Here is a 26,942-nt window from a genome sequence, read left to right on the forward strand (position 1 = left end):
CTTATTTATAATAGCCAGAAGCTGGAAAGAACCCAGATATCCCACAACAGAAGGATAGATACAGAAAATGTGGTACATTTACACAATGGAAGACTACTCAGCTNTTAAAAACAATAAATTTATGAAATTCTTAGGCAAATGGATGGATCTGGAGGATACCATCCTGAGTGAGATAACCCAATCACAAAAGAACTCACTTGATATGCACTCACTGATGAGTGGATATTAGTCCAGAAACTTAGAATACCCAGTATACAATTTATAAAACACATGAAACTCAAGAAGAAGAAAGACCAAAGTGTGGATACTTTGTTCCTTCTTAGAATGGAGAACAAAATACCCTTGGAGGGAGTTACAGAGACAAAGTTTGGAGCTGAGATGGAAGTAAGGACCATCCAGAGACTGCCCTATCCAGGGATCCATCCCATAGACAATCACCAAACAAAGACACTATTGCATATGCCAGCAAAATTTTACTGACAGGACCCTGATATAGCTGTCTCTTGTGAGGCTATGGAAGTGCCTGGCAAATACAGAAGTGGATGCTCACAGTCATCTATTTGATGGAACACAGCCCCCCCCCCCAATGGAGTAGCTAGAGAAAGTACCCAAGGAGCTGAAGGGGTCTGTAACTCTATAGGAGGAACAACAATATGAACTAACCAGTACCCCCAGAGCTTGTGTCTCTAACTGCATATGTAGCAGAAGATGGCCTAGTTGGCCATCACTGGAAAGAGAGGCCCTTTATCTTGCAAAGATTATATGACCCAGTACAAGGGAATGCCAGGACCAGAAAGTGGGAGTGTGTGGGGAACAGGGCACGGGGGTGGGGGGGGGAGGATATAGGGGACTTTAGCGATAACATTTGAAATGTAAATGAAGAAAATATCTAATTTTAAAAAAGAGAGAGAAAAAAGTTAAGACTCATAAAACAAGTGGAAAAAAAAACTAAAAAATAAAGAAAAGATTTTTAGATGGTCAATAAATAGATGGCTGTTTTTCTCCTTTTCTTTGGACTACACAAAAAATGTCACCATGACCTTTAGGTACAAGCAGATAATTAAGCTGTGAAGGCAAAGGATAATGGGACAAGGAGGGTACAGAATTCTCACAGTAAGATGGAACTTAGATGTATCTAAACCTACTTTATAGCCCTGTGGTATATGATAAGAAGGAAGAACCTGGATGAGAGAGATCGTTCTCACTACATCAAAAAACTTGCCATGATCTCCTGACTTTAAGGGAATCCAAACTTTTGCCTCCTAAGTGCTTGGAATTATAGGGAAGTGCCCCCACACCTATAGGCAAAGGGCAATATTCAATACCTGGGCAGCCAGGAGACTGAGGCAGAGGATCTCAAGTTGCAAGTCTCCCTCAGCCACTAAGAGAGATTTTGTTTATGCTGGATAGTTTTGTCATCTTGACATGATCTAGGGTCATTTGGAAAGATAGAACCAAACCATGCTGCTAAGGACACCTCCTTAAGATTGCTTTGTAGGGAAGTCTGTGGGGGCATTTTTGTTTTTTTTTTTTATTAATGATTTATGTGGAGGGCCCAACTCACCGTGGGTAGTATCACCTCTGAGCATGTGGTCATGAGGTGTTTGAGAAAGCAAACTTAGGGAGATGTGAGAGCAAACCAGCAAGGAGTACTTTTCCATGGCCCATGGCGTCTGCTTCAGTTCCTACTTCCAGATTCCTGCCTTGAGTTCTCTTTGTGAAAGACTGCGGTAAGGACACGTAAACCAAACAAACCCTTTTCTCCCCAAGTTATTTTTGATCATGCTTTTTTAGCACAGCAGCAGGAAGCAGACTATTATAGTTTTCAAATAAACAAATAGAAAAAGGTGCTTTTGCAAATTAGAATAAAATATAAAGCATTAGATGTAAAATATAAATGTGAACTATATATCAAATGAATTAGCCTTTTGACATGGAGACATAATTGTTATCTACAAAGTACACATTTGAGAATCACACAATCCAGTGACAAAATAAAATCAAAAAGATATTTCATAAGGTTTCAGTAAGTTTAGGATTTTCTGATAGTCTATCCTGGGTTGCTGTGATGTATGTGTGGTTACAAGCCAATGGTTCAGTACATCTCGGAAGGGTATTTGTGATATTCTGTCCTTTGAAAACATGGCTATAAGCTTTGGTGTTACAGAGCATTGACTGAGGAATTTCTTGTGTTAGTAAACCTATTTGCTTCCCACACTAGTGAAATAAAAAGGATCAAAAAAAAAAATAATTGGGCATTTGGAATAAAAGAACTAGTCTGTCCCAGAATTTACCTATGTAGTGTTACCTAGATCATTATAAACTTGAAGGAAGGAATTTTCTCTCTTTGGGTTTTAGATATTGAGGGTTTACCTCATCAATTTCTATAGGGATTTGTGTTATAACTGCTGAACAGGTTTTGGCTTATATATTTAGAGCCAGAATGAACCTGAAGGAGATTTGCTCCAACTTCAAATCCAACACCTAGTCTCCCTCATAGCATTTTATCATATCCCTGTTCCTGCTTAACGATGCATTCATACTCTGTTTGTAGATTTTATAGGTACAATCTTTAATATTATTAGTACTTGAGACAGGGTCTCATCACATAGCAAAGGTCGACATCAAATGCACTTTAAATTTTCAATCTCAGACTCTCTACAGCTATGACTGCAGGTATGTGTGACTATAACCAGATAAAATGGTAGTAGTTAGAAGAAAAACATTAGAATGGAGCTATGAGTCCTAAAAGTGTACATCATAATTTGTCCAACTAATACATTAAGAATAAACACATGCATCTAAGAAATGAATGTAAAATGAAAGTGATAAGAGGAGAGATAAATTTCAAGCAAGAAACATCAAGGAGATTGACATGTTGGCTCTAATGAACACCATAGTCCAATTTGGGATTGTATTCTTCAGAGATCTATATTGTTCATCTTTAACACCAAATCTTTCAGCTTCTACATGGGCATAAAGTCCTTGAGTAACAAACTATAGGACCGTATGCAGAAGAGAATAAATGAAATATCAGAATCTCTAATCACTGATTTGATGCATTAAATGAAATTTTCTTTAACACGATAACAATTCAAAAGGTATTGTTGAATGAATGATCAATTACTAAGTGTGTCAAAATACGTTAACTATCTACTTTGTGATATATCTCTGCAGTGTCTATACAGAAACTTCTAAACTTGTTAACCAAAGATTAGCAGTTGATTATAACTTATTGAAATTTCTTAGTGCCACTCAAAGCTACATAACATTTACCAAAGTGGATCATACACTTATATGTGGTGGTTGGAAGTGCTCTTCAAACATGAACACTCTGATTGAAGTAGGTCATGCTGAGGTTTCCATATGAACTTCTAGCTTTTTTATTCTACCCACGTTCTGTCAATTGATACACTTGGGGAAACAGCTTAATTTTCTTTTGTAAATGTTCACCAACCTATGAACTGGTCTTTGTTCCTGGAAGGGTTTCTGCTAACTTAGTACTTCAGAATTTTGTAGGTATTCATTGCAGACACCATAGTGGCCAGATCCTATAGACAGTAATCTTTTGTGAGATTTATATAATTGTTGCCACTGCCTAGGTTATCATGGGAATTTAAGAATTCCTTATCTTCCATAAGACAGTAGTGAGTGGTGTTTGGCATCCAGACAGCCTGTAATGTTCCTTAGGGCCTAGGTGTTCTCTGCCTCATGACACTACTTGCCCAGGTCTTTGTGAGTTCCACCAACATGTAGCAAAACTTGTTGAGTAGTTCCATATGCAAAGCACAGTAAACATGCTGGGCTGTGATTTTCAATCTCACTGAAGTCAAGTGAATCATTAATCTCCACGCAGTAGGCTCTGTCTCTTGGCTCCATAAGTATCACCTAAGCTCCGGAAGTCACAATTCCCTCCAATTCCCTAAGGACTAGAAAGCGGCCACCATTATGCTGTCCTCGATGTGCTGCAACAAGTAATTTTCTATCTCCTATTCCTTGTCCTGAGCCAACTCATCAGATTGCCCCAGAGGTTCACCATGATCTGAGGTGTTGATGTTTGGGGATGTAGACCTCCATAGTCAACACAAATTTGGCAACTTGTATTATCGGCCTTTAACTTCCTCCTCATGCTTCTTCCTTATGAACAGTAACATGTCCTTGAGAGCCTCAACTTCCTTTTCTATAGCAGCTAAGCTAAGCTAGTAACATCAGTGATCTTGCAGAGACACTAGCTTCCCTCCATAGATCAGAATACACATTACTTACTTTTCTCTTATGATAAAATATCATGATCAAGGCAACTTATATAAGAAGGAGTTATGTTTGCTTTTGGCTCTACAATGATGAGAGTCCATAGGGGTAGAGGCCTGGTACCAAGTATCAGGCATGCTGGGATGAACAGGAAGCTAAATGCTTCCATTTCCAAATGCAAGCTTCAAATACCACTAAGAAACATTCCTTATTGAAACTATGATAGCATACAACCAACTCATTCTTATACCTGATTCTATGATCATCAGGAACAATACAAGCAAAGTTGATTTCCAGAAGGCTATTGCATTACTCACAGGCTTTGCAAAGATCTGAGCACTCAGCTCTTTGGTAGTCTTGAATGTAACCCACTCCCTCTGAGCCAAAGTTCCCTTTCCTCCAACCATTCTTGAATTTTGTTCTTTACTTTCAATTCTCCATCTCTAGTTTCCTGGAGGAGGACAAATGTTCATTAAGTTTTCTCATGGTTTCCACACTCCAGATGTTTCCCATCTCCACATAGTCTCCTAGCATTACCACAACCTAGTCCCTGAACCACCAGGTACCCTAAGAGCTGACAGAATAAGAAATGAACATCTGGTCATCTTAGATCCTTCAGATCCTGCATATACACAGACCATATTTCTGGTCAGACAGACTCAGAATTGTAATAGTTGATGGAGAGGGAGATAGAACATAGATGAAGTTCAAGTTGTCCAAGGATAATAGTCAGAAATTTAGGACTTGTGTTTGGTCACCAAAATTAGTATAAACTAGATACTAAATGAAAAAATGTAGGAGTACATGTCTCACTACTTTCCTAGTTATCATTTATACCACCTTATTCCAGAGTTCCCAGGGACTAAACAACCAACGAAAGAATACACATGGAGTGACTCATGGCTCCAGCTGCATATGTAACAGAGGATGGCCTCATCTGGTATCAGTGGGAGGGGAGTCCCTGGGTTCTGTAAAGGCTCTATGCCCCAGTATAGGTGGTGAGGTGAAGGTGAGTGGGAGGGTAGAGGAGTTCCCTCTTAGAAGCAGTGGGGCATGATGGGATAGGGGTTTTGAAGAGGGGAAACTGGGACAGGGAATAACATTTGAAATGTAAATAAATAAAATAACCAGTAAACATTTTTTTAAAAAGTTATTTAAATCGTATCTTAATATATCTCAATATAATCAGCTGGGTATATTTCTGAGCAATTATTTTTAATTCTCTGGAACAGGAATATGTCCCAAGAACCCCCTAGTTATTTTGACTAGAGTTAGTTATTTATCCAATTTCTTTCACTATCTTTTCTATTAGCCAACTAGGATGTTAATTTCTAAATTAGGTTCCTATAGGTTGCAATTTAAGTTTCAAAAAAACAACAAAACAAAACAAAAAAAATCGTATATGTCCCCAGTTTCTAAGATTTTATAAATATTTTCCCTTCTAAATGTTGCCAACATCTGATAGCATCAATGAAATTCTACTTGATTTAGGGTCCTTTTTACTACTCGCTGGATAGTCTTTTCTTCCATCAGCACACAATAACATTGTAGTGGCTACTCAGTCACCAAGAGACCCTCCATAGCCCATAGTGTAATTCTAAACTGACTTTCTTCTTGCCTCTTTCTGCCAAGCCAGCTCTTCCTGTAGAGCCCTGAGTCTATCAAACCTCTCTCATACATCTCAACCATTCAGGATGTACTTTCCTAGACATCCATGAAAGCCAACTTTCTGTAGTGTAAATAAAGAAATAGGTACTAAGCCTGGCTTCATCACAGCTGGTGTCAGAGTGATAGTGCACATTCTAAAAAAGCAAATCAAAATGTAAAAGGCTCATCTCCCTGCAGGTAAGATTGACCGTTGCAAGCGGCCAAACTTTGAAGTCAGCATAAGTCTTATCCTTCTAGGCCAAACGCCAGCACTGTCAGTGGTGGGCTTCTCTGAAAGGCACCAAAAGAACATCAAGAGTCAAAGAACACCATGAAGGGAATTTACCAACCATAATTACTACAATCTTTGCTTGCCCTAAATAGCCACCAATTTCCCTGTGCCCTAAATAGCCACCAATCTCCCTCTCTTTACTGTTAATGAAGCAAAGGAGCACAAAAGTATTTCTAATTTGGAGGAGCCAAGGGAGTCTGCATGGGCCATTAGCAGCAGAGAGCTTCATTACTAGGGGAAGAAGTCTCTCCCTGAACTTCGCATGGCTTTATGTGCAAGAAATCAGGAGGCAACCAGTCAATTTTAAATGTTAACCCTTACATTTCCATGGGCAACAGTTCCTACATACTCTCAGAAACACAAAAGGTCTCTGAGCCTCACATGCAGCATTTTTTCTCATCATGAAACTGCCTTGTCTCATAAGGTGCTCTGTTAAAGGGATGAATGATATACAGTGAAACCCAGCTATATCTCCTCCCATTCCCTATCCAATTTCTCCCATATCTCCCTCAATATTTCCTCTCCCAACTACATGTATTTTTTGTTGTGGTAGTGGTCACTGACTCATTGGGCTCAGTTAGTTTTGAGCATGTGTGCATAGGTGTAAAGCCATCTGCTGCAGCATGAGAATTCTACCAACAGGTCCATCCTCCAAAAAGAATGACTCTCTTAAAATAATTTTATCTATCTATCTATCTATCTATCTATCTATCTATCTATCTATCCATGTAATGTGTGGAATTTTTGTGTACAGTTGTTTTCCTACATGTATACATGTACACAACACCAGTGTCCTGCCCTTGTAGGCAAGCAAAAGACATTGGATCGCTTGGGACTAAAGTAACTCACAGTTGTGAGCTACCATATTTCTGTGGAGGACGGAATCCAGTTCTTCTGGAAGAACAGCCAGTGCTCTTCATCCATGAAACAACTTTATAGCCACAAGAATGATTCTTGTTAATTAAATGAGATGATTCATTAGACTAATAATGTATTTATTGCTAAAACTTCCAAATAAGCATAACAATTTACCATCTTAGTTGCTTAATAGTTGCCAAATACTGTACAGAACAGTTGGATGTATAGTGCCCACAAAGAATCTGCTCAATTATCAAACAACCAGTGAGAATAGGCACTAATTCCCTGGGCCCCGTTTATCATTATCTTGAATTTCCTGAGGGTCCATATCTCTACATACTAACAAAAACACTGCATTAAGCACCAAATATTATGAAATCTGAACAACTGAGAAATAAAACATCTATAATTACCCATTTCCTAAGCCAGATATATAATAGCCAGCCACAAATGTTGCTCCAAGCAACTCCTGGATATTTATACTTGCATATCTTTTTTTTAACTGAACAAAACAGGGCAAAATCAAATTTTTGAGCAGAGCCAACAAACCTTGGTGGCATGCCTTTCCATGAGCACTCTTCAAAGTTGCCCTGAACTCAAAATATCCCTCACTGTTAGCCTTTCTGCACACCTGGCAGCACCTACTATATAATACTATTTTATGCAGTTACTAAGATTTCCAATGTGAGTGTGCATGCATGCATGAGTGCATATGAGGAAGGAGGAAGAAGCAGAAAGTGCCTCGGAAACAGTTCAGTACTCTACCCTCTGAGTAAAGCAACAAGAAGCCTGAAGAACAGAAGGAAGACAATTTTCAGTCTTTCATAAACTTTCAACAGTTCTTCCATCATCAAAGTAAGGGTCTGTAGAGAGTCAGAATATTTGATATAAGCACTGTTATGTTTCTGGAGAGCACAGCACACTAACTGTCCTCCACACCTTTTCAAATGCCTGCTTGCTTCTATGTGTAGACATAGCGAAGGTACAAACTCATTGTAGAGAAACCTGAGTAACAACATCACAGTTCTCCCAAAGGGACCATCTACTGCTGTGCAATAGACTTAACTGTTGTGTTAAAATACTACTTGTTGCATATTCTGTTTTAGTCTGTGAAGAATGATATTCTTTTACCCTTCAAGCTCCTTGGGTTGTACTTTTTACACCATGTTATCCCTTTCCACAGACCTCAGGAATCTAGCTAGAAGGCCTCCTCTAGAAAGAATGCATTCTTAGAAGAATGCAACTACTTAGCAAGGTTATTGAAAAATAATTGTGCATTTACTAGATAGGAAGACAGGCTAAGATCTGTCTTCTCTCTATGTCTAGACACCTGCTACTGGATACTGGTCACTGAAAGCAGCTCATAAGAACCTATTGGACTTACTACTCTAAGTCCAGCACGCTTTTATAGTTTCAAATAAATCAAATGACACTCATTCATCATGGAATTATCCAAGTGCTACTAATCAAGACTTTATTCTGGAATGTTAGTTGAACATTTACTGATGCACAAACATATATTGATGTACTGTTTGTTTGGTTGGTTTTGGTTTTTCGAGACAGGGTTTCTCTGTATAACCCTGGCTTTCCTGGAACTCACTTTGTAGACCAGGCAGGCCTTAAACTCAGAAATCCACCTGCCTCTGCCTCCCAAGTGCTGGAATTAAAGCTGTGCACCACCACTGCCTGGCTGATGTACTCTTTTATTATTCATTAAACTCAATGATCAAATAGTGTCACTATTGGTGTTTCATAGCTTGGAGTTTACTGTGATTTTTAGATGATTTTATGTTTTGGTTCTGTAACCTCCATAGCAAAAAGAGGATAATACATCTTGAAATCATCCTGTCTCACAGGGTGTTTTATTAAAGGACCGAATGATACTATTAGTGATGCTATGCCTATTTATCCCTGGGAAGGGGAGTTAGGTGATTATTAGACGAAAAGCTAGGCCAAAATTTCCATTTGAACTCTTCTTTACTTTTGCATTCACAGAGGCAGGGGGTGCCTCATACTTTGAACACTAACACATTAAGAGCAGTTACATAGGTAAAAACTGAACGCAAGCACGACAGGAGAGGGTATTAAGCAAGATCTAAGAATCAAAGTGATCAACGAGAACATTAACCTTTCCATTCCCAGAAGGAGAAAGGGAGAGTCAGAGGACACAAAGACATGCTGAATCCAAGATGAGGTTACAAATGGCTCCAGAGTCTGTGCCCTCCAAGGAATTCTACTGAATTAGCACAATGTGATATGATTTTTGGAAATTATTCCCCTTTCTTCAGAATTTAGATGGTTACATCTGAGCACATGTGATTGTGGCACCTGGCATATATTTCATGAATGTAGAAACCTACAGTACTCTCTTCAATTACAGAATGTCTACATGTTGTTTTCAAAATAAAAGATACTGCACAGACATGTTTAAAGTGGGACTTACTGAATACATGCTGTATGACTGGCAATGACCTTGTGATATAAATACCATTATGTTCACTGTATTGATGTGAGAAACGAAATGAGCCTTGTTGAAAAGAACACACATAGGAAGCTAAGAAGTCATGACTTTACCCACTGATTCCAACTGCCTCTGCATACTCCCGTGTCTGAAGACTAACATGGAATGCAGGCATCTAACCTGACCACACTTTATGTGTAACCTACAAAACCCAAGCAGACTGGTTGGCCAGCCTATATTTTTCATTTGCTACCTAGAAGACAGACTCAAGATCTGATTTGTTGAATATCTAAATAAGCCTAAAAAAATCGAAGACTGAAAATTAAAACCAGATGTAATTCCTAGATGATAACTGTGAGAGTTAAATTCTCATCCTCCCTCATTACATTCTTCCCTACCACAATAAAGTCTGTATACGATCAGAGGAAGGAAACATTGGCAAATGTTAGCAACAGATTGGGGTGGAGGTGCAGTGAAGAAAAAAAATTAGATGTTAAAATATATACTCTAATTAACTCATAGCCCCAGGATAGCAAAATACTACAAGTAACTACGAAAGGATACTAAGTGTTCTATGATTTTAGAAATTTGGGGAATAAGGATAGAGGATAATATGTTAATCCCTAGATCTTTTGAAGAAAACGTAAATGTCACTGGGATATCATGGACATAAAGCATGGAAAATAATAATGTGAGAAGACAATTTGGAGGTAACAATTTTTTTTTAATTTATATAAAACCAATTCAAGTCAATGTGTGCTTGATGTTATATTAGCACCATAAGACAAAACAACAAACAAACCCACCCTGTTATCCTCCTTAACATCTGCAAAGGAATGAAGCTTATAAAACTGTGCAGGAGTTATGAGTATTGATCAGAGGAAGTCTAAAGAGCCAGCACACAGCAGGGATAACAAAGTGCACAAGATGCTCAGGGAAGCTCATCAAAGAAAATCACCTTCATGCTGAGCTCATGGAAGCTGAACCTTATGAACAGAAACAAGCAAAGAAGTAACTATGGGCTGGAGGGCTGGGGGAATAGGGTGCTGCCAGGACTTTATGCAGGTAGCAGACCATAAAGGGCTGGATTGGGTTTGCCTCATGAAACAGATTTTAAGCAAGATCAAGAAGAGAAAGGCTAGGTCTACCCAGGTTAGAGCATCAGCAAGTGGCAAGCTAAGATGCTTATGTGATCACACTGGTAAAAGATAACTAAAGCTGGACTGGAGATTAGTTAGCCGAGGGAAAGACTCAGGATGGACTACTTTGAAAAACTAACTTCTGGAAACTGGTCAGATTTGAAATCCAAGTATTCAGAAGGCAGGGCAATTGCTGACAGCTTGAGGGCAACCTGGACAGAGAATGAAACTCAACAAGCACAAGACAAAATGGCAGGGGCTCGGGGAGTGGAATAAAGTGAAGGAAGGGAGGAGAAGAGAAGAGAAGAGAGGAGAAGGAAGGGGAGGGGAGGGGAGGGGAAGGGAGGGGAGGGGAGGAGAGGAGGAGAGTCAGTATTTATACCAATGTATGTTTTGAAAATTATGTGTCTATACCATCATCCTAAATGTGTTCATGATGTATTTTGTGTTGCCTGTGTAATTTGAGATCATGTATTGATTACTTCATTTTCCCCTTTCTCCTTAGCATTGCTGTGGATTTCTGAGGTTTTTTTTTCTCTCTGTGTGTCTCTCTCTGTGTCTCTCTCTGTTTCTCTCTCTCTCTGTTTCTCTCTGTCACTCTCTCTCTCTCTGTCTCTCTCTCTCTCTCTCTCTCTCTCTCTCTCTCTCTCTCTCTCTGTGTGTGTGTGTGTGTGTGTGTATGTTTGTATTTGTCTGTCTCTGTGTTTCTCAGTATGTGTCTCTCTGTCTCTCTCTCCTCCCAGTATTTGTATATGTGTGTTTCTGTATGAATTTTAGTATCTTTTTCTACTTCCACAAGAATATAATTGAGTGTTAAATGGGCAGGATCAGACATAGTGCTAGGAGGAATGGAGGGAAGAGTACTGGAATTGGGAGATGGCATGGGGGGGGATGTAGAAACCTAGTACAGTGGAAACTCCCTGGAATCTATGAGAGTGACCCTAGTAAAGTCTCCTAATAATGAGGGATACAGAGCCTGAACTGGCCATCTTCTATAACCAGGCAAAGCTCCTAGCAGTAGGGCTGGAACATCAAGGTAGCCACAAAACCTTTTACCTACAATCTGTCCCACAAGCAAGGTTCACTGGAGTAGTGATGGCATAGAACTCATGAGAATGGCCAATCAATGACTGATCCAACTTGGAACCCATGCCAGGAGAGGGAGCTCATGACCAACACTGACTGGATGGCCAAGAAGCACAGGTAGGGCTGCCCAAAGATCTAGGATAGAACCCAACACAATTAGCAATTTAAAAGAAAAGTCAACAAAATGATTCCTAATGATATTCTGATATATTCATAGATTGGTGCCTAGCCCAGTCATCATCAGAAAAGTCTCATCCCAATCCCAGTAACTGAAGGGAGCAGATGCTGAGAACTATAGCCAAATATTAGGTGAAACCAGTGAAACTACGCACAAGACTTAAAGGAAGGATTGTAGGAACCAGAGGGGTCAAGAGCACAGCAAACAGAATTAACTAAGCAGAGCTCATAGGACCTCATGGAGACTGAAGAGATAAGCATAAACCCTGTATGGGTCTATAAAGTTCCTCTGCATATTTGTTATGGTTGTATAGCTTAGTGTTCTATTGAGACTTCTAACAGTGTGAATGAAGACTACTTCTGACTACTTTTGCCTGCACTTGGGATCAGTTTCCTCATGCTGGGTTGCCTCACACAGCCCTGATTTGAGGGTATGTGCCTAGTCTTGCTGTAACTTGTTATATTGTGTTAGTTTAGTGTCCCTGGGAGGCTTGCTCTTTTCTTAAGGGAAACAGAGGAAGAGTGAATCCAGCCTTGATATGAGAGATTGTGTGTAGTCTTAGGGTACCTTCTTAAGCTTGGTTGATATCTCTGGGAAACTGTTCTTTTCTGAAGGGATATAGAGGAAGGGTGGTGCAATGGGGGCAGAAGGGAGGTGGAGGAGGGACTGGGAGGAGTAGAGGGAGGGGAAACTGTGGTGGGAATGGAATGCATGAGAGAAGACTAAAAAGAGAGAATAAATTTAAGTGGGGATTATGTTAAATCTATAGATCACTTTGGGTAATATCACCACCCAGACAATATCAATTGTGTCACTATATGGGCATGGAAGTGATTTTCCTCTTCTAAGGTCTTCATGTCTTTCTTCAGTGTCTTACAGTTTTCACTGTCAAGGCCTTTTACTTTTTGGATTAGATATAGTTCTAGGAGTGAGACTTCTTTCTTGATTTCTTTCTTTAAAAGTTTGTTGAAATGCCCTACAGTGGGGAGAGGGAACATGTAGAGCCCACCGCCAGCAGGAAGACAGGGCATCAAGTGGAGGGATGGGGTTGTCAACCCACAGTCAAAAACTCTGACCCAGAATTGTTCCTGTCTGAAAGAACTGCAGGGACAGAAATGGAGAAGAAAGTGAATTAAAGGAGGTCCAGTGCCTGGCCCAAATTGGGATCCAGCTCAAGGAGAGGAGGTTCCAAGGCCCGACACTATTATTGATGCTATGGTGTGCTTACAAACAGGAGCCTATCATCACTGCCCTCCAAGAGACCCAGAAAGCAGCTGTAAGAGTCAGATGCAGATATTTACACCCATCCAACAGACAGAAGCTGAGGACCCCTATGGTTGAATTAGGGAAGAACTGGAAGAAGTTGAGGAGGAGGTCGACACCCTAGTAAGACCACCAGTCTCAACTAACCTGGACCCCGGAGATCTCTCAAGACACTCAGCCCAACCAGACAGTATACACCAGCTGGTATGAGGCCCCCAACACATATACAGCAGGGGACTGCCTGGTTTTGACTCAGTGAGAGAAGATGCACCTATCCCTCAAGAGACCTGAGGCCCCAGGGAGTGGAGAGGCCTGGTAAAGTGAGGCTATGGGGATATCCTCTTGGAGACTGGGGAAGGGGGAAGAGGTATGGTATGAGGAACAATCACAGGGAAGACTGGGAGAGGGATGAAGACTGGACTGTAAAGAAAGATTAAATAATAATAATAATAATAATAATAATAATTTTTAAAAGTAGAAAGAAAGTTTGTTATCTTGTATACAGTACTAAAAAGTTTTTATGAGGTCTATGTGTTTTCTGCCAGAGTCTGTGGGGACCTTTAAGTAGAAACTCATGTCATTTGCAAATAAGGATCCTTTCAAGTTTTTTATTCCTGTTGGTATAACCTTTCTTTCTTTCTTTCTTTCTTTCTTTCTTTCTTTCTTTCTTTCTGTCTGTCTGTCTGTCTGTCTGTCTGTCTTTCTTTCTCTTGTCCAATTTCTCTGGCTATGATTTTCACCATGATACTGAGGAAAATAAAAACACATCATTTCACTTCTAATTTCAGAAATATTGCTTTCAGTATTACCATTTAGGGTAATGTTGGCTACAATGTGAATTAAGTCAAAATATGCCTCTTCTATTTATTAATTTTTCAAAGTTTTTATTATGAAAAAATACTAAACTCTAACAAAGGCTTCATCTGCATAGAATATGATGAGCATGTGACTTCTGTACACACTTCTTCACAAAAGGGTACTGTTCATTCTGGTTATTCACATGTAGGAAAGTGAAACTACATCCACATGTCTAGTCCAGCACAAAAATTAAGTCAAAATAGATTAAATGAAATGTAAAAGCACTTTCACATCAAGGAAAGAAGGAAGGAAAGGAAGAAGGAAGGTGGGAGGGAGGGAGAGAAGAAGGGAGGGAGGGGGAAGGAGGGAGGGAGGGAGAAAGGAGTGAGGGTAAAAGAAAAATCATCAGAGTACAGCCTGTAATCAGTCAGGGAGCTTGCTAAATATAGTGTAGTCAAGATATTAATGTTTAGAATATACAAAGAATTTTTAATATTAGGAAGAGAAATGAAAACAAAAAAGTTTAGTAGAAAAGTAGACCAAATAACTAGAAAGACTGTTCTCAGAAAAAGAAATACCAATGGCCAATACAAATTTTAAAAAAGTATTCAATAGCCTCAGTCACTAGGCTAACAAAAATTAAAAGCACTCTGAAATCTCATCTTACAATAATCCAAATGGCTGTCATCCATACAACAAACAAGAATAATTACAAATGAGTTGGGAAGACAAACTTTATCACTGCTAGTGGGAACATTACATTGGTATAGCGGCTATGGAAGTTCCTTATAAAAACAAAAATACGACTACCATATATATGATCTAGCTATACCAGTCCAGGGTATAGATCCAGTGGATCTATAAACCTTAATCCCAGAGACACTTGAGTACCCAGGTTTATGGATATAGTAGTCACATTAGCTGAGGAACTGAATCAATGGCTATGGAAAGATGAATGAGTAAATAAAATGTAGTACATATAATGGGATTTTACTTAGCAGTAAGAAAAAATAAAATCATAGTATTTTCAGAAAATGGATGAAACTAGAGATCATTTGAATGAAATAAAGTTGACTTAGGACAAGCCCCACAGATATATTTCACATGCACAATCTAAATTTAAACGTGTGTGTGTGTGTGTGTGTGTGTGTGTGTGTGTGTATGTGTGTGAGGGAGAGAGAGAGAGAGAACGAAACAGACAGACAGAGAATGTGTGTGTGTTTGCATATATGCATGTGTAGGAGGGTGAGTGCATCTGTCTTTTATAAAACTAGAAAATGATAAAATCAAAGACAAAAATCTTAATGGGAAAGAGAGTGAGAGAAAAAAGAGAAGATAATTATATTCTTGTGACTAGAAAACCAAAGGGGTATATGACAGTTGAATGAGAAAGACCCTCAAGGGAACATATATTGTAATTCTTGGTCCTCAGCTAGTGAAATGGTTTGGGAAGGATAAGTAGGTGTGGCCTTGCTGGAAAAAGAGTGTCACTATGGGTGGGCTTTGGAGTTTCAGAAGGCCCAGTAGACTCCTGGGTAGATTTTCCTGCCTCGTGTTTGTGGATCAAGGTGTAAACTCTAAGCTACCACTTCAGTGACATGCCTATTTGCCTGCTGCTGTGCTTCCTGTCATGCTGGTCACAGACTCTATCCCTAGGAAACCATAGGTCACAAATAAATTCCTTCCTTTTTATAAGTTTGCTTTGGTCATGGTATCTAAGCAAAGCAGTAATAGAAAAGTAACTAAGGCAGCTGGCTATCTGGAGTGAAAAATGGGACCAGCACCAGGGTAGGAGGGTATCGGAGTTGAGGGTGGGCATGGAGGGTGAATAAATGCAAATTATAAGTGCATACATATATGGAAAAGTCATAACAAACCATTGTTTTATATGGCACTTAATTTTAAATAGGGGGATAAATAAAGAAGGAAGCAGGAAATGAGGGAGAGAACAAAGGAGAGAGGAAGGGAGAGAGAAAGAAAGCAACACGCAGAGAAAAAGGAATAGAGAGAGAGAGAAAGGAAAAGAAAGAAAGAAAGAAAGAAAGAAAGAAAGAAGGAAGGAAGGAAGGAAGGAAGGAAGGAAGGAAGGAAGGAAGGAAGGAAGGAAGGAATAGAGAGAAAGAAAAAATGTAGAGAATGAAGGGATGGAGGGAAAAAGGAAATTATGAAGAAAGGAAAGGGAGAGGAAAGGAATCTGGTAATCAATAGGAAAAAATAAATAAAAAGATAACTTGTGTGTTTGGTTAAGACCATCATTTGTCTTGGTGGGGTTCTAAACACCCAGGAAGGAACAGGTCTATAGATCAAAGCCATTAATCCACAGTCACACTGAGCTTGAAATAGATTTGAAAGACACAACTGGAAATAGTGGATCTGCTTAGTAAAAATATAAGCAACCCACAAACATCAGCCACAGATCTCTCCCTCATTTAAAATTTTGCAGCAGCCACATTTAAAAAATGAAAAGGTTGATTTCAGACCTAAGTTTGATTATTTCGTGCCGTCTACTCTTGGGTCTATTTGCTTCATTTTGTTCTAGAGCTTCTAGGTGTAGTGTCAGGCTGCTCATGTATGCTCTCTCTAGTTACTTTTTGGAGGCACTCAGGGCTATGAGTTTTCTTCTTAGGACTGCTTTCATTGTGCCCCATAAGTTTGGGTATGTTGTGGCTTCATTTTCATTAAACTCTAAAAAGTATTTAATTTCTTTCTTTATTTCTTCCTTGACCGATATCAAGGTATCATTGGGTAGAGTGTTGTTCAGTTTCCACGTGAATGCTGGATTTCTATTATTTATGCTGCTATTTAAGATTAGCCTTAGTCCATGGTTATCTGATAGGATGCATGGGATAATTTCAATATTTTTGTATCTGTTGAGACCTGTTTTATGACCGATTATATGGTCAATTTTGGAGGCGGTACAATGAGAAATCAATGAAGTGGAAACAAAAAGAGCATATCAAAGAATCAACCAAACTAGTAGTTGGTTCTTTGAGAAAATCAACAAGATAGATTAAACCCTTAGGAAGACTAACTAGAGGGCACAAGTAGAATATCTCAATTAATAAAAACCACAAATGAAAAGGGAGACATAACAAGAGAACCTGAGGAAATCCAAAACATCATCAGATCCTACTACAAAAGGCTATACTCAACAAAACTGGAAAACCTGGAATGAAATGGACAATTTCCTAGACAGCTACCAGCTACCAAAGTTAAATCAGGATCAGATTAATGATCTAAACAGTCCTATTTCCCCTAAAGAAATAGACACAGTCATTAATAGTCTCCCAACCAAAAAAAGCCCAGGACCAGATGGGTTTAGTGCAGAGTTCTATCAGACCTTCAAAGAAGATCTAATTCCAACCCTCCTCAAACTATTCCACAAAATAGAAACAGAAGGTTCTCTACCCAATTCATTCTATGAAGCCACACTTACTCTGATGCCTAAACCACACAAAGATCCAACAAAGAAAGAGAACTTCAGAGCAATTTTCCTTATGAATAACGATGCAAAAATACTCAATGAAATCCTTGCAAACCGAATCCCAGAACACATCAAAATAGTCATCTATCATGACCAAGTAGGTTTCATCCCAGGGATGCAGGGATGGATTAATATACGGAAATCCATCAACATAATCCACAATATAAACAAACTCAAAGACAAAAATCACATGATCATCTTGTTAGATGCTAAGAAAGCATTTCACAAAATCCAACATCCCTTCATGATAAAAGTCTTGGAAAGATCAGGAGTGCAAGGCCCATACCTAAACATAATAAAAGCAATATAAGGCAAACCAGTAGCCAACATCAAACTAAATGGAGAGAAACTCGAAGCAATCCTACTAAAATCAGGGACTAGACAAGGCTGCCCACTTTCTCCCTACTTATTCAGTATAGTACTTGAAGTCCTATCCAGAGCAATTAGACAACAAAAGCAAATCAAAAGATACAAATTGGACAGGAAAAAGTCAAAATATCACTATTTGCATATGATATGATAGTATGTATAAGTGACCCTAAAAATTCCACCATAGAACTCCTAAACCTGAAAAACAGCTTCAGTGCAGTAGCTGGATATAAAATTAACTCAAACAAATCAGTGGCCTTTTTCTACACAAAGGATTAACAGGATGAGAAAGAAATTAGGAAGACAACACCCTTCATAATAGTCACAAATAATATAAAATTCCTTGGTGTGACTCTAACTAAGGAAGTGAAAGGTTTGTATGATAAGAACTTCAAGTCTCAGAAGAAAGAAACCTTCAGTTGAAGAAGTTGACCTCTTCTTCAAAGATGTCAGAATATGAAAAAAGATCTCCCATGCTCATAGATTGGCAAGATTAATATAGTTAAAAAGCTATCCTGCGGAAAGCAATCTACAGATTCAATGCAATCTCCATCAAAATTCCAACTCAATTCTTCACTGAGTTAGAAAGGTCAATTTGCAAATTCATCTGGAATAATGAAAAACCTAGGATAGCAAAAACTATTCTCAACAATAAAACAACCTCTGGTGGAATCACCATGCCTGACCTAAAGCAGTACTTCAGAACAATTGTGATAAAAAGCTGCATGGGACTGCTACAGCAACAAACAGGTTGATCAGTGGAATAGAATTGAAGACCCAGAAATGAACGCACACACCTATTGTCACTTGATCCTTGACAAAGCATCCTGTGGACAAAGACAGCATTTTCAACATAATGTGCTGGCACATCTGGGAGTTATCATGTAGAAGAATGTGAATTGATGCATTCTTATCTCCTTGTTTAAAGCTTAAGTCAAAGTGGATCAAAGAACTCCACATGAGACCAGAGACACTGAAATTTATAGAGGAGAAAGTGGGGGAAAGCCTTGAAAATATGGGCACAGGGGAAATTTTCCTAAACAGAACAGCAATGGCTTGTGTTGTAATACCGAGAATCAACAAATGGGACCTCATAAAATTGCAAAGCTTCTCTAAGGCAAAAGATACTGTCAATAAGACAAAAAAAGGCCACCAACAGATTGGAAACAATTTTTATCATCCTAAATCTGATAGGGGACTAATATCCAATATATACAAAGATCTTAAGAAGCTGAACTCCAGAAATTCAAATAACCCTATTATAAATGGGGTACTGAGCTAAACAAAGAATTGTCAACTGAGGAATACTGAAGGGCTGAGAAGCACCTGAAAAAATGTTCAACATCCTTAATCATCAGGGAAATGAAAATCAAAACAGCCCTGAGATTCCACCTCACACCAATCAGAATGGCTAAGATAAAAAATTCAGATGACAGCAGATGCAGGTGAGGATGTGGAGAAAGAGGAGTACTCCTCCATTGCGGGTGGGATTGCAAGCTTGTACAACCACTCTGGAAATCATTCTGGCGGTTCCTCAAAAAATTGGACATAGTACTACCAGANGATCCAGCAATACCTCTCCTGGGCATATANCCAGAAGATGTTCCAACNGGTAANAANNACACATGCTNNACTATGTTCATAGCAGCCTTATTTATAATAGCCAGAAGCTGGAAAGAACCCAGATGTCCCTCAACAGAGGAATGGATACAGAAAAATGTGGTACATTTACAGGATGGAGTACTACTCAGCTATTAAAAGCAATGGATTTATGAAATTTATGGATGTATTTGGAGGATATCATCCTGAATGAGGTAACCCAATCACAAAAGAACTAACTTGACATGCACTCACTGATAAGTGGATAGTAGCCTAGAAACTTAGAATACTCAAGATATAACTTGCAAAACACAAGAAAATCAAGAAGGAAGACCAACACTTAGATATTTCATTCCTCCTTAGAATAGGGAACAAAATACCCATGGAAGGAGTTTCGGGGACAAAGCTTGGAGCTAAGACGAAAGGATGGACCATCCAGAGACTGCCCCACCCGGGGATCCATCCCATAATCAGCCACGAAACCCAGAAACTATTGCATATGCCAGCAGTATTTTGCTGAAAGGACCCTAATATAGCTGTCTCTCGTGAGGCTATGCCTGTTCCTGGCAAATACAGAAGTGGATGCTCACAGTCATCTATAGGATGCAACACAGGGCCCCCAATGGAGAAGCTAGAGAAAGTACCCAAGGAGCAGAAGGGGTCTGCAACCCTATAGGTGTAACAACAATATGAACTTACCAGTACCCCCAGAACTCGTGTCTCTAGCTGCATATGTAGCAGAAAATGGCCTAGTTGTCCATCATTGGGAAGTGAGCCCCCTTGGTCTTGCAAACTTTATATTCCCCTGAACAGGGGAACACCAGGGCCAAGAAGTGGGAGTGGGTGCGTAGGGGAGCAGGGCAGGGTGAGGGTATAGGGGACTTTCAGGGTAGCATTTGAAATGTAAAGGAAGAAAATATCTAATAAAAATTGAAAAAAAAGATGAAAAGTGTCACTGGAATTAATGTTAACCATAGAATAACTTAATATATCCGACAGCATTTCAACTTTACCAGTAATACCTAATTGTTAAGCCATGTCATATCATTTTTTCATAGCAACTATAGAAATATGATGTATAATTTATCCTTACAACACATCTCAATTTAAACTAGCCACATTTCATGTGTTTAGTAGCCATATTAGCCTAGCAACTAATGTATCCACTAATGCACATTGACGTACAGTAGAGCAGTTGAACTACAGGAAAAACCTGGGAATCATTACTGAATGTGAAAATGCTGTGGGTGGCTTTGGACACATATGTGTGTTTGTAGGAAAAAGAAGGTTCACAGATTTTCCAGCACTGAAACAACAGAGAAAATAGGGTAATAAATGGATGGTACCAAGGAAATAGTGTCTTCCACACACATCGAGGCAGATGCGTATGAACTCACAGAGACTATGCCAGCATGCATAAGATTTGTGTAAGTTCAGGCCAGACAAAATGGCACCATGAAATAGGGGTGGTGGGCATTTATTCCACTCCTAGCTGAGGAGCTATTAGCAGTTGATTAATATTGGGCTAGGGGAAGCAAGTTTATTCAATACAGTGACACCTGAATGTCAATCACTCTCTAAGATAGACCCCATCCCCAAGAGTAAAAAGCCAGCACAAACTGAACTCAGTGGTGGAGGGGAATGGATATGTTGGGAGAGGGGGGTAAAAGTGATCAAAATACATTATATGAAATTCTCAAAGAATTATTAAAAGCATTTTGTAAAAAGATCTAGACACACACATTCACACACAAGCACATAGTATTGACAGCATTATATGTATTCTGTGTGATTATATAGAGGGAAAGAAAATTATTTATATAAATCCAAACACAGGTTAAAAAAAAAAAAAAAAAGCAGGGCATAGGAGCCAAAATGCCTCAGCAGGTAATGGTGCCTCCCACCAAGTCCCATAAAAACGTCTAAGACTTTACATGGACTTTACATGGTAAGACATTCTCCTCTGACCTCCATACAGCTACTATGGCATGCACACATGTGCCCCTCCACACACAATGAATAAGTTAAAATGTGATTGAAATTTTTAAAAAGAAAACTCCCACGACACTGCAAATCCTTTTATCACTATAGGACCATGGGGAAGAAATGTTACTAACAGAAGAGTCTAAGAGAAGGTCCTGACTTAAGGTCTTCATCCCGGGGTTCCTGGGAGAATACTGCTAGAAGCAGGATTTTGGGATTAAACACTTTCCACAACACAGTCAAGAAAAGGAAGCATGTTGCCATTTAACAAACAATAAAGTTGACTCTGCCTCCCAGGGGGCAGCCATTTGTTCTTTACTTAGACATTGGATAGTGTGGACAACTTCACTTGCTTCTGTGAAGCAAACTGCTACTGTTGAGTCACAGAGTGTCTAAGAAACCTCTGCCACAGATGTGGGCTCCAGTCAGGCACAAATAAGACAGCAAGAGACAGGATCCTAAGGTCACTAATGTCAAACAAAGAACTTATGTATAGTGAAAGGGAGTCAGCCTAGCAGAAAAGATATCACACTGCAAGTATTGGATTTTATCAACAGCGAGGAGAAGAGAGGGGGCTTTGTTTGTGTGGATATACAGAGCCTCACTCTGTGCCCTCTGGGGACTGCTTGCTGAGAGAAGGGGGTAACAGTTGAAAGTGGAGACAGCAGCGCTTGCCCCAGGGTAAATAGCACAACAAATTAATCCTTTCTCCATGAAACACAACAAAGTTTGTATCTAAGCTGAATTCAAATTGCTCATTAGCACTGACATGTTCCTAATGAGGTTATAATGCTCTGGGACAAAGATCAAGCCACTGAGCACAAAGAGGGATGAGTAGAAACACAGAGTGTATAATTAGAAGGACCTGGGAGCAGGGCTGTCCCAAGGTTCCTTTGTATCACCTGGGCTCTCTCATTCAGGAGACCTGAGGTCCATGGGGAAGGTCTGCATTTCAAGTTGTCTGTTGCTATTGCTGTGTGCTAGCCCATACGCTGCCCTGAACTGCTGGGGCTCATAGCTCACATAGTCCAACAGCCCTCTTTTAGTTAGAACTCAAAGGCTAAACCACCTCTAGGAGCATGCAAGAGGCCTTCTAAGGACTAATGTGACTTTTGTGACAGGTGAGCATTTGTGTAGACTTGTGGGTTGACTTGAAATTTTGAAATAAAAGGGCAAGAAATCTTAGGTTTTATGGTACTAAAGAGGTTTTTCAGGACATGGGGTTTTATATTTTAAAATGTGGGTGTGCATTAAAATAAAGCAGGTGATGACTTCACCCTACTAGGAGTCTTTGGGGTCTTCTTAGAAAATTGCATTAGGACTGTCATCTACCTCTTCAGAACCAGACTAGGAAGATCGTGGCCTGTTTCTGCAGCAAAAAGCTGCACAGCCTGGGAGATCTCCAAGAACAGATAATAGGACAAGACTGAAGTTCAGCCTAGCTTTCACTACCACAGTGCACATCCTGCCCCCCCCACACACACACACACACAGGCATATGCACCTGTCTGTGCGTGCGCACACACACACACACACACACACACACACACACACACTCACACTAACATGCACATGCACAGGCAAGAAACCACCTAAGCAAGCCTTAAAGAACCCATTTAAAAGGAGTTTGACAATGCCTGCAGATAAATATCATAAAGGCACATGATGTTCCCCTTAACTGTACGAATCTCTTATTGTCATCATGTAGGGGGTTAAAAATCATATTAGAAAAAAAAAGCAGCAGTAACTTTCGTAGATTCCGCAAACCTGCCTTAAAGCAGATTTTTGTTAAAAGCAGAATTTTGATACTGAAAGTCAGGCTCCATCCCTGAGAATGAAGATAAACGTTACCCTACACACAAGCAAAGTTTAGAAATGAAAATATCTCTCTCTGTAACTCTTACGCTACTCAATGGATCTCAGGCTCTTTACCAGTAGAGGAAATAATCAGTAGTTTGGAAAGCTGAGAGAGAAAATATTTGGACTATTCAAAGATAACTCAGTTTTTAAGTTGAGAAGATGCAGTTCTCTGTGCACTTTGTATGCAGCAGCTAGTGCAACCCCGGCCTCTGAGAGTCTCCCCCCTCTGGAGTTTACTAGCTCAAACAAGTTGCCAATGTGGACTGACGGAATTACTTGGCTTAATATTCATGGAGTCAGGACACTTAAAGGGAGGAAATAAGTGTGGCTAAATATACACGATGCATTTGAAATAGGTAAAGGAGAGAACCCCAGACACTCAGCAATCATTACCTGGAAATTAAAGAGGGCAGAAGCAATCCTATTATGCATTATAAACAGCCCAGCTGCTGACTTAATAGTAGTTTGAGTAGCACAACCAAGGAGTGCTTGCTCCAATATTAATAGGAAAGGTATTGTACGAATCCAATAGTTCATGAAATTAACAAGGAAAATGAGCTAGAGTCAGGCAACCTGGCACGGAAGCGAAGGCATCAGCAATTGCTCCCCCGAAGCACACTGAGCACTTAAAAGGAGCTTGGGGAAAGCACATGTATATAAATGAGGATGGCATTATTGGATTCTTTTTTAAATAATACTTTTCATTGAATAAATTTCAAATATTTTGTTGGTCATGAGTCTCTTAAAGAAGAAGCTGTTAACTCAAAATGTCAATAAGGGGTCATGGGCTATAACATCTGAGCTGAAGATATTGACAGCTGTCATTTACGCCAGCATAAAACCACAGTAAGTTCATGACTTCACAGTGGTCCACATTAGTCCCGCTTCCCTTTTAAAGAAATAGATATTCCAACTTAACAGAAAATAAGTTTCCTTCAATAAGCTTGGGCCTATCGAATGGCATGCACATGCCCATGGATAAGCTAAGAAATATAGTTGAAGCCGGGCGTGGTGGCACACGCCTTTAATCCCAGCACTTGGGAGGCAGAGGCAGGAGGATTTCTGAGTTCAAGGCCATACTAGTCTGCAAGTGAGTTCCAGGTTAGCCACGGCTATACAGAGAAACCCTGTCTTGACACCCCCCCAAAAAAAGGAATATAGTTGATTCTACTTACAGAGCAATAGACATACGATGGAAGAGAACAGCTTCCCCACAGACGCTGCCAGGGACAATCTGACTGAAGCTTGCATTGGTCAAGCATGTGTCTGAGAGGGTTTCCATAGAAGCAAGAACATGAGACCCATTTTTCCCAGACAGGGACCCGTCTAAGTCTTCCAGAACTGCTGCATGAGGAAATGGAAATGCTACTAAATTTGAAGAGTTTACAAACTTCAATTGCCTGGTCTTCACAGTAAATCCACCTACAAATTAGGATATAGACTGTTACACATGACGCAAGTCTGTTATTACAAAAGGCAACTAAAAGCCACAAGATTCTGTTCAGTACTTTCTCTAGAACATGATATCATTTTATAGCTCATTAAGAAAAGGGAACATAAGTAGTCCCTTACATCAGGGCACTTGTGGTAGCGATACTAAGGACAATGAACAGCATGCTCAGACACGGTTCAGTTTGTTGTGTAGGACAGTGATTTTGTACCAGGGATTATTTTGGTTATTTTATTCTACAAGAGGCATTTGTCATTCTTTTGAGTCATTATGGGCGTTCACTGTTGTCATCTTGCTGGTGCTACTGACAACTGGAGAGTATGAGCAAGGGATGTTATTAATTTTTCTACAATGAATAGAACATTTTTTAAATTACAAAACAGTTACCCCAAATAACAAGCATACCATGTGGGGTACTCTTCTATTAAACAGAAACAGCAAGCATTAATTCTCTAAACACAGAAGGTGTTATACTCCAGTCTCCTAATCTTTTGGCTTCCATTCCTTTGTCATAAGCCTGATCTTATCAGTAATACCTCAGACTGTGAGGCTGATACTTCACTTACTTACTTTTGAAACCAACATTCTATTAACCATTAGAATAAACAGTACTAGGAGCACACTTTATAAATATTAGTTAGCTTCAGGCCATACTTCCTGGTCATTCTGTAATGTCATCACCACTGCCAGCCTAGATAGTTGTATCTAGGAAACTGTTTCTAGGAACACACTCCCTACCACCGAGGGACAAAGGACACAGCATCTGATACATACATTGCCATACCATTGTTAATTACCTGTAAAGTACAGAAAATAAAGACAAAAAACCATAAGAACAAGATGTATAACGATATAGCATTTTAAGTCTGCTTACAGGGGGTTACATGCAGTGAAGCAAACCATGTGTGCAAAATGTGTAAGGTATACTTTTAATAATGTATAAAACTTGCCAATACCATGGCATCCTTGCCTTTATAATCTCCTTATGCTTATGTTTCATTTCTCAAGCAAACCTGGTGTATGCCAATGCTATTTGTAACACCTAGAAGGAGTCCTTCTTTTCTGTTGTAATTTTCCTTCACCCTTTGTACCCCTGTGGGAGAGTCAAAGGACACCCATCCATGGTCCCTCCAAAGCTAACCTGTTCCCTCCAAAGCTCACCCACCCCTGTTCCCTCCAAAGTTATCCCTAGTCCTTCCCTGACTGTGGTCACTTTACCAAGACTGCCCTCATCAGTCTTCTGAGATTATATTCTTGTATATTTGTTTTTGAAGAGCTGTGTGGGTTTTTTTTCCTGTCTGTACACTCTAGTTCATTATGTAGCGCCTATAATAGACAATTTTTAAACAAATGAAAATCTTATTCACCCAACATTATCCAATGATGAGGGTTTTATTTCTCAGTATCTGATGAATGATATGAAATCATCATAGAACTGGAGAAGTATGAACTGAAGTATTTGCCATAGGGTGTTTTAATATTCATATGACTGTTTCAGAATCTTAAACGCAAATCCCCCAATCTTTGGTTCTGCCAACACAGGGGTAAAAGAGTAAAGTGGGAACTTGCTGATTATTCATTTAATTAAAAAAAAACAAACAATTATCTAAAGTGGTGATTCAAACCACAAGAGCATATTTACTTGGATTACTTGGTATGGCTGTTTACAATGATCAGATCAACTAAATAGTTCTGTGCCTCTTTTCACCTTGGTCCATGAGTTCTCCAAGGGGTTATTTCTCACCACCTTGTATTGCAGTTAACAAGTCATCAAGAACTGCCCTTGTTTTCTTTCCACACACATCACAGCCTAAGCTGCTGAAAGCATTAAGTACCCTGGCTCTGGATCTCTCAGCAGAGGTGTAAATAAGTCAGTTAATGTCCGTGTGTCCATTAGCCACATAACTTCATTTATTCATTGTATGGATGAAGTTCCCACTAGACAGCAGCTTTTCTTCCATGTACAAGTTTAAAAATAGACACTACTTAAGAGAGATACCTCTACTTTATGAAGCTGAGTATACACATGAGCCACACAAAGATAATCACAAAATGTGATGATCATTGAAACATACAGAGGATGAGAATGCCAGAAGACATGCCCCATCCTCCTGGATTCCTTTGTGAAAGTTGAACAATTTCTATTGATATAATCTTACAACTAAAGGAAATATTGACCCATAATACCTCTGCCACTATTTGTCATACTCACCTGAGCTCTGAT

General features: G+C 39.5%; 1 protein-coding gene across 3 annotated transcripts in view; it reads right to left on the reverse strand.

Moving 5' to 3' along the window:
• Positions 1-26,942, reverse strand: part of Pkhd1 (PKHD1 ciliary IPT domain containing fibrocystin/polyductin) — a 499,157-nt gene that overhangs the window by 237,453 nt on the left and 234,762 nt on the right. For 2 of the 3 annotated variants that reach the window (XM_029477027.1, XM_021159032.2), the window contains one exon: positions 24,444-24,690. In XM_029477027.1, coding sequence (XP_029332887.1) covers positions 24,444-24,690 — 247 coding nt within the window. The remainder of the gene's footprint in view (positions 1-24,443; positions 24,691-26,942) is intronic. The other variant, XM_029477026.1, reaches the window with a different exon arrangement.

The sequence above is a fragment of the Mus caroli genome, chromosome 1, assembly GCF_900094665.2.
Source record: "Mus caroli chromosome 1, CAROLI_EIJ_v1.1, whole genome shotgun sequence".
Taxonomy (NCBI): Eukaryota; Metazoa; Chordata; class Mammalia; order Rodentia; family Muridae; genus Mus; species Mus caroli.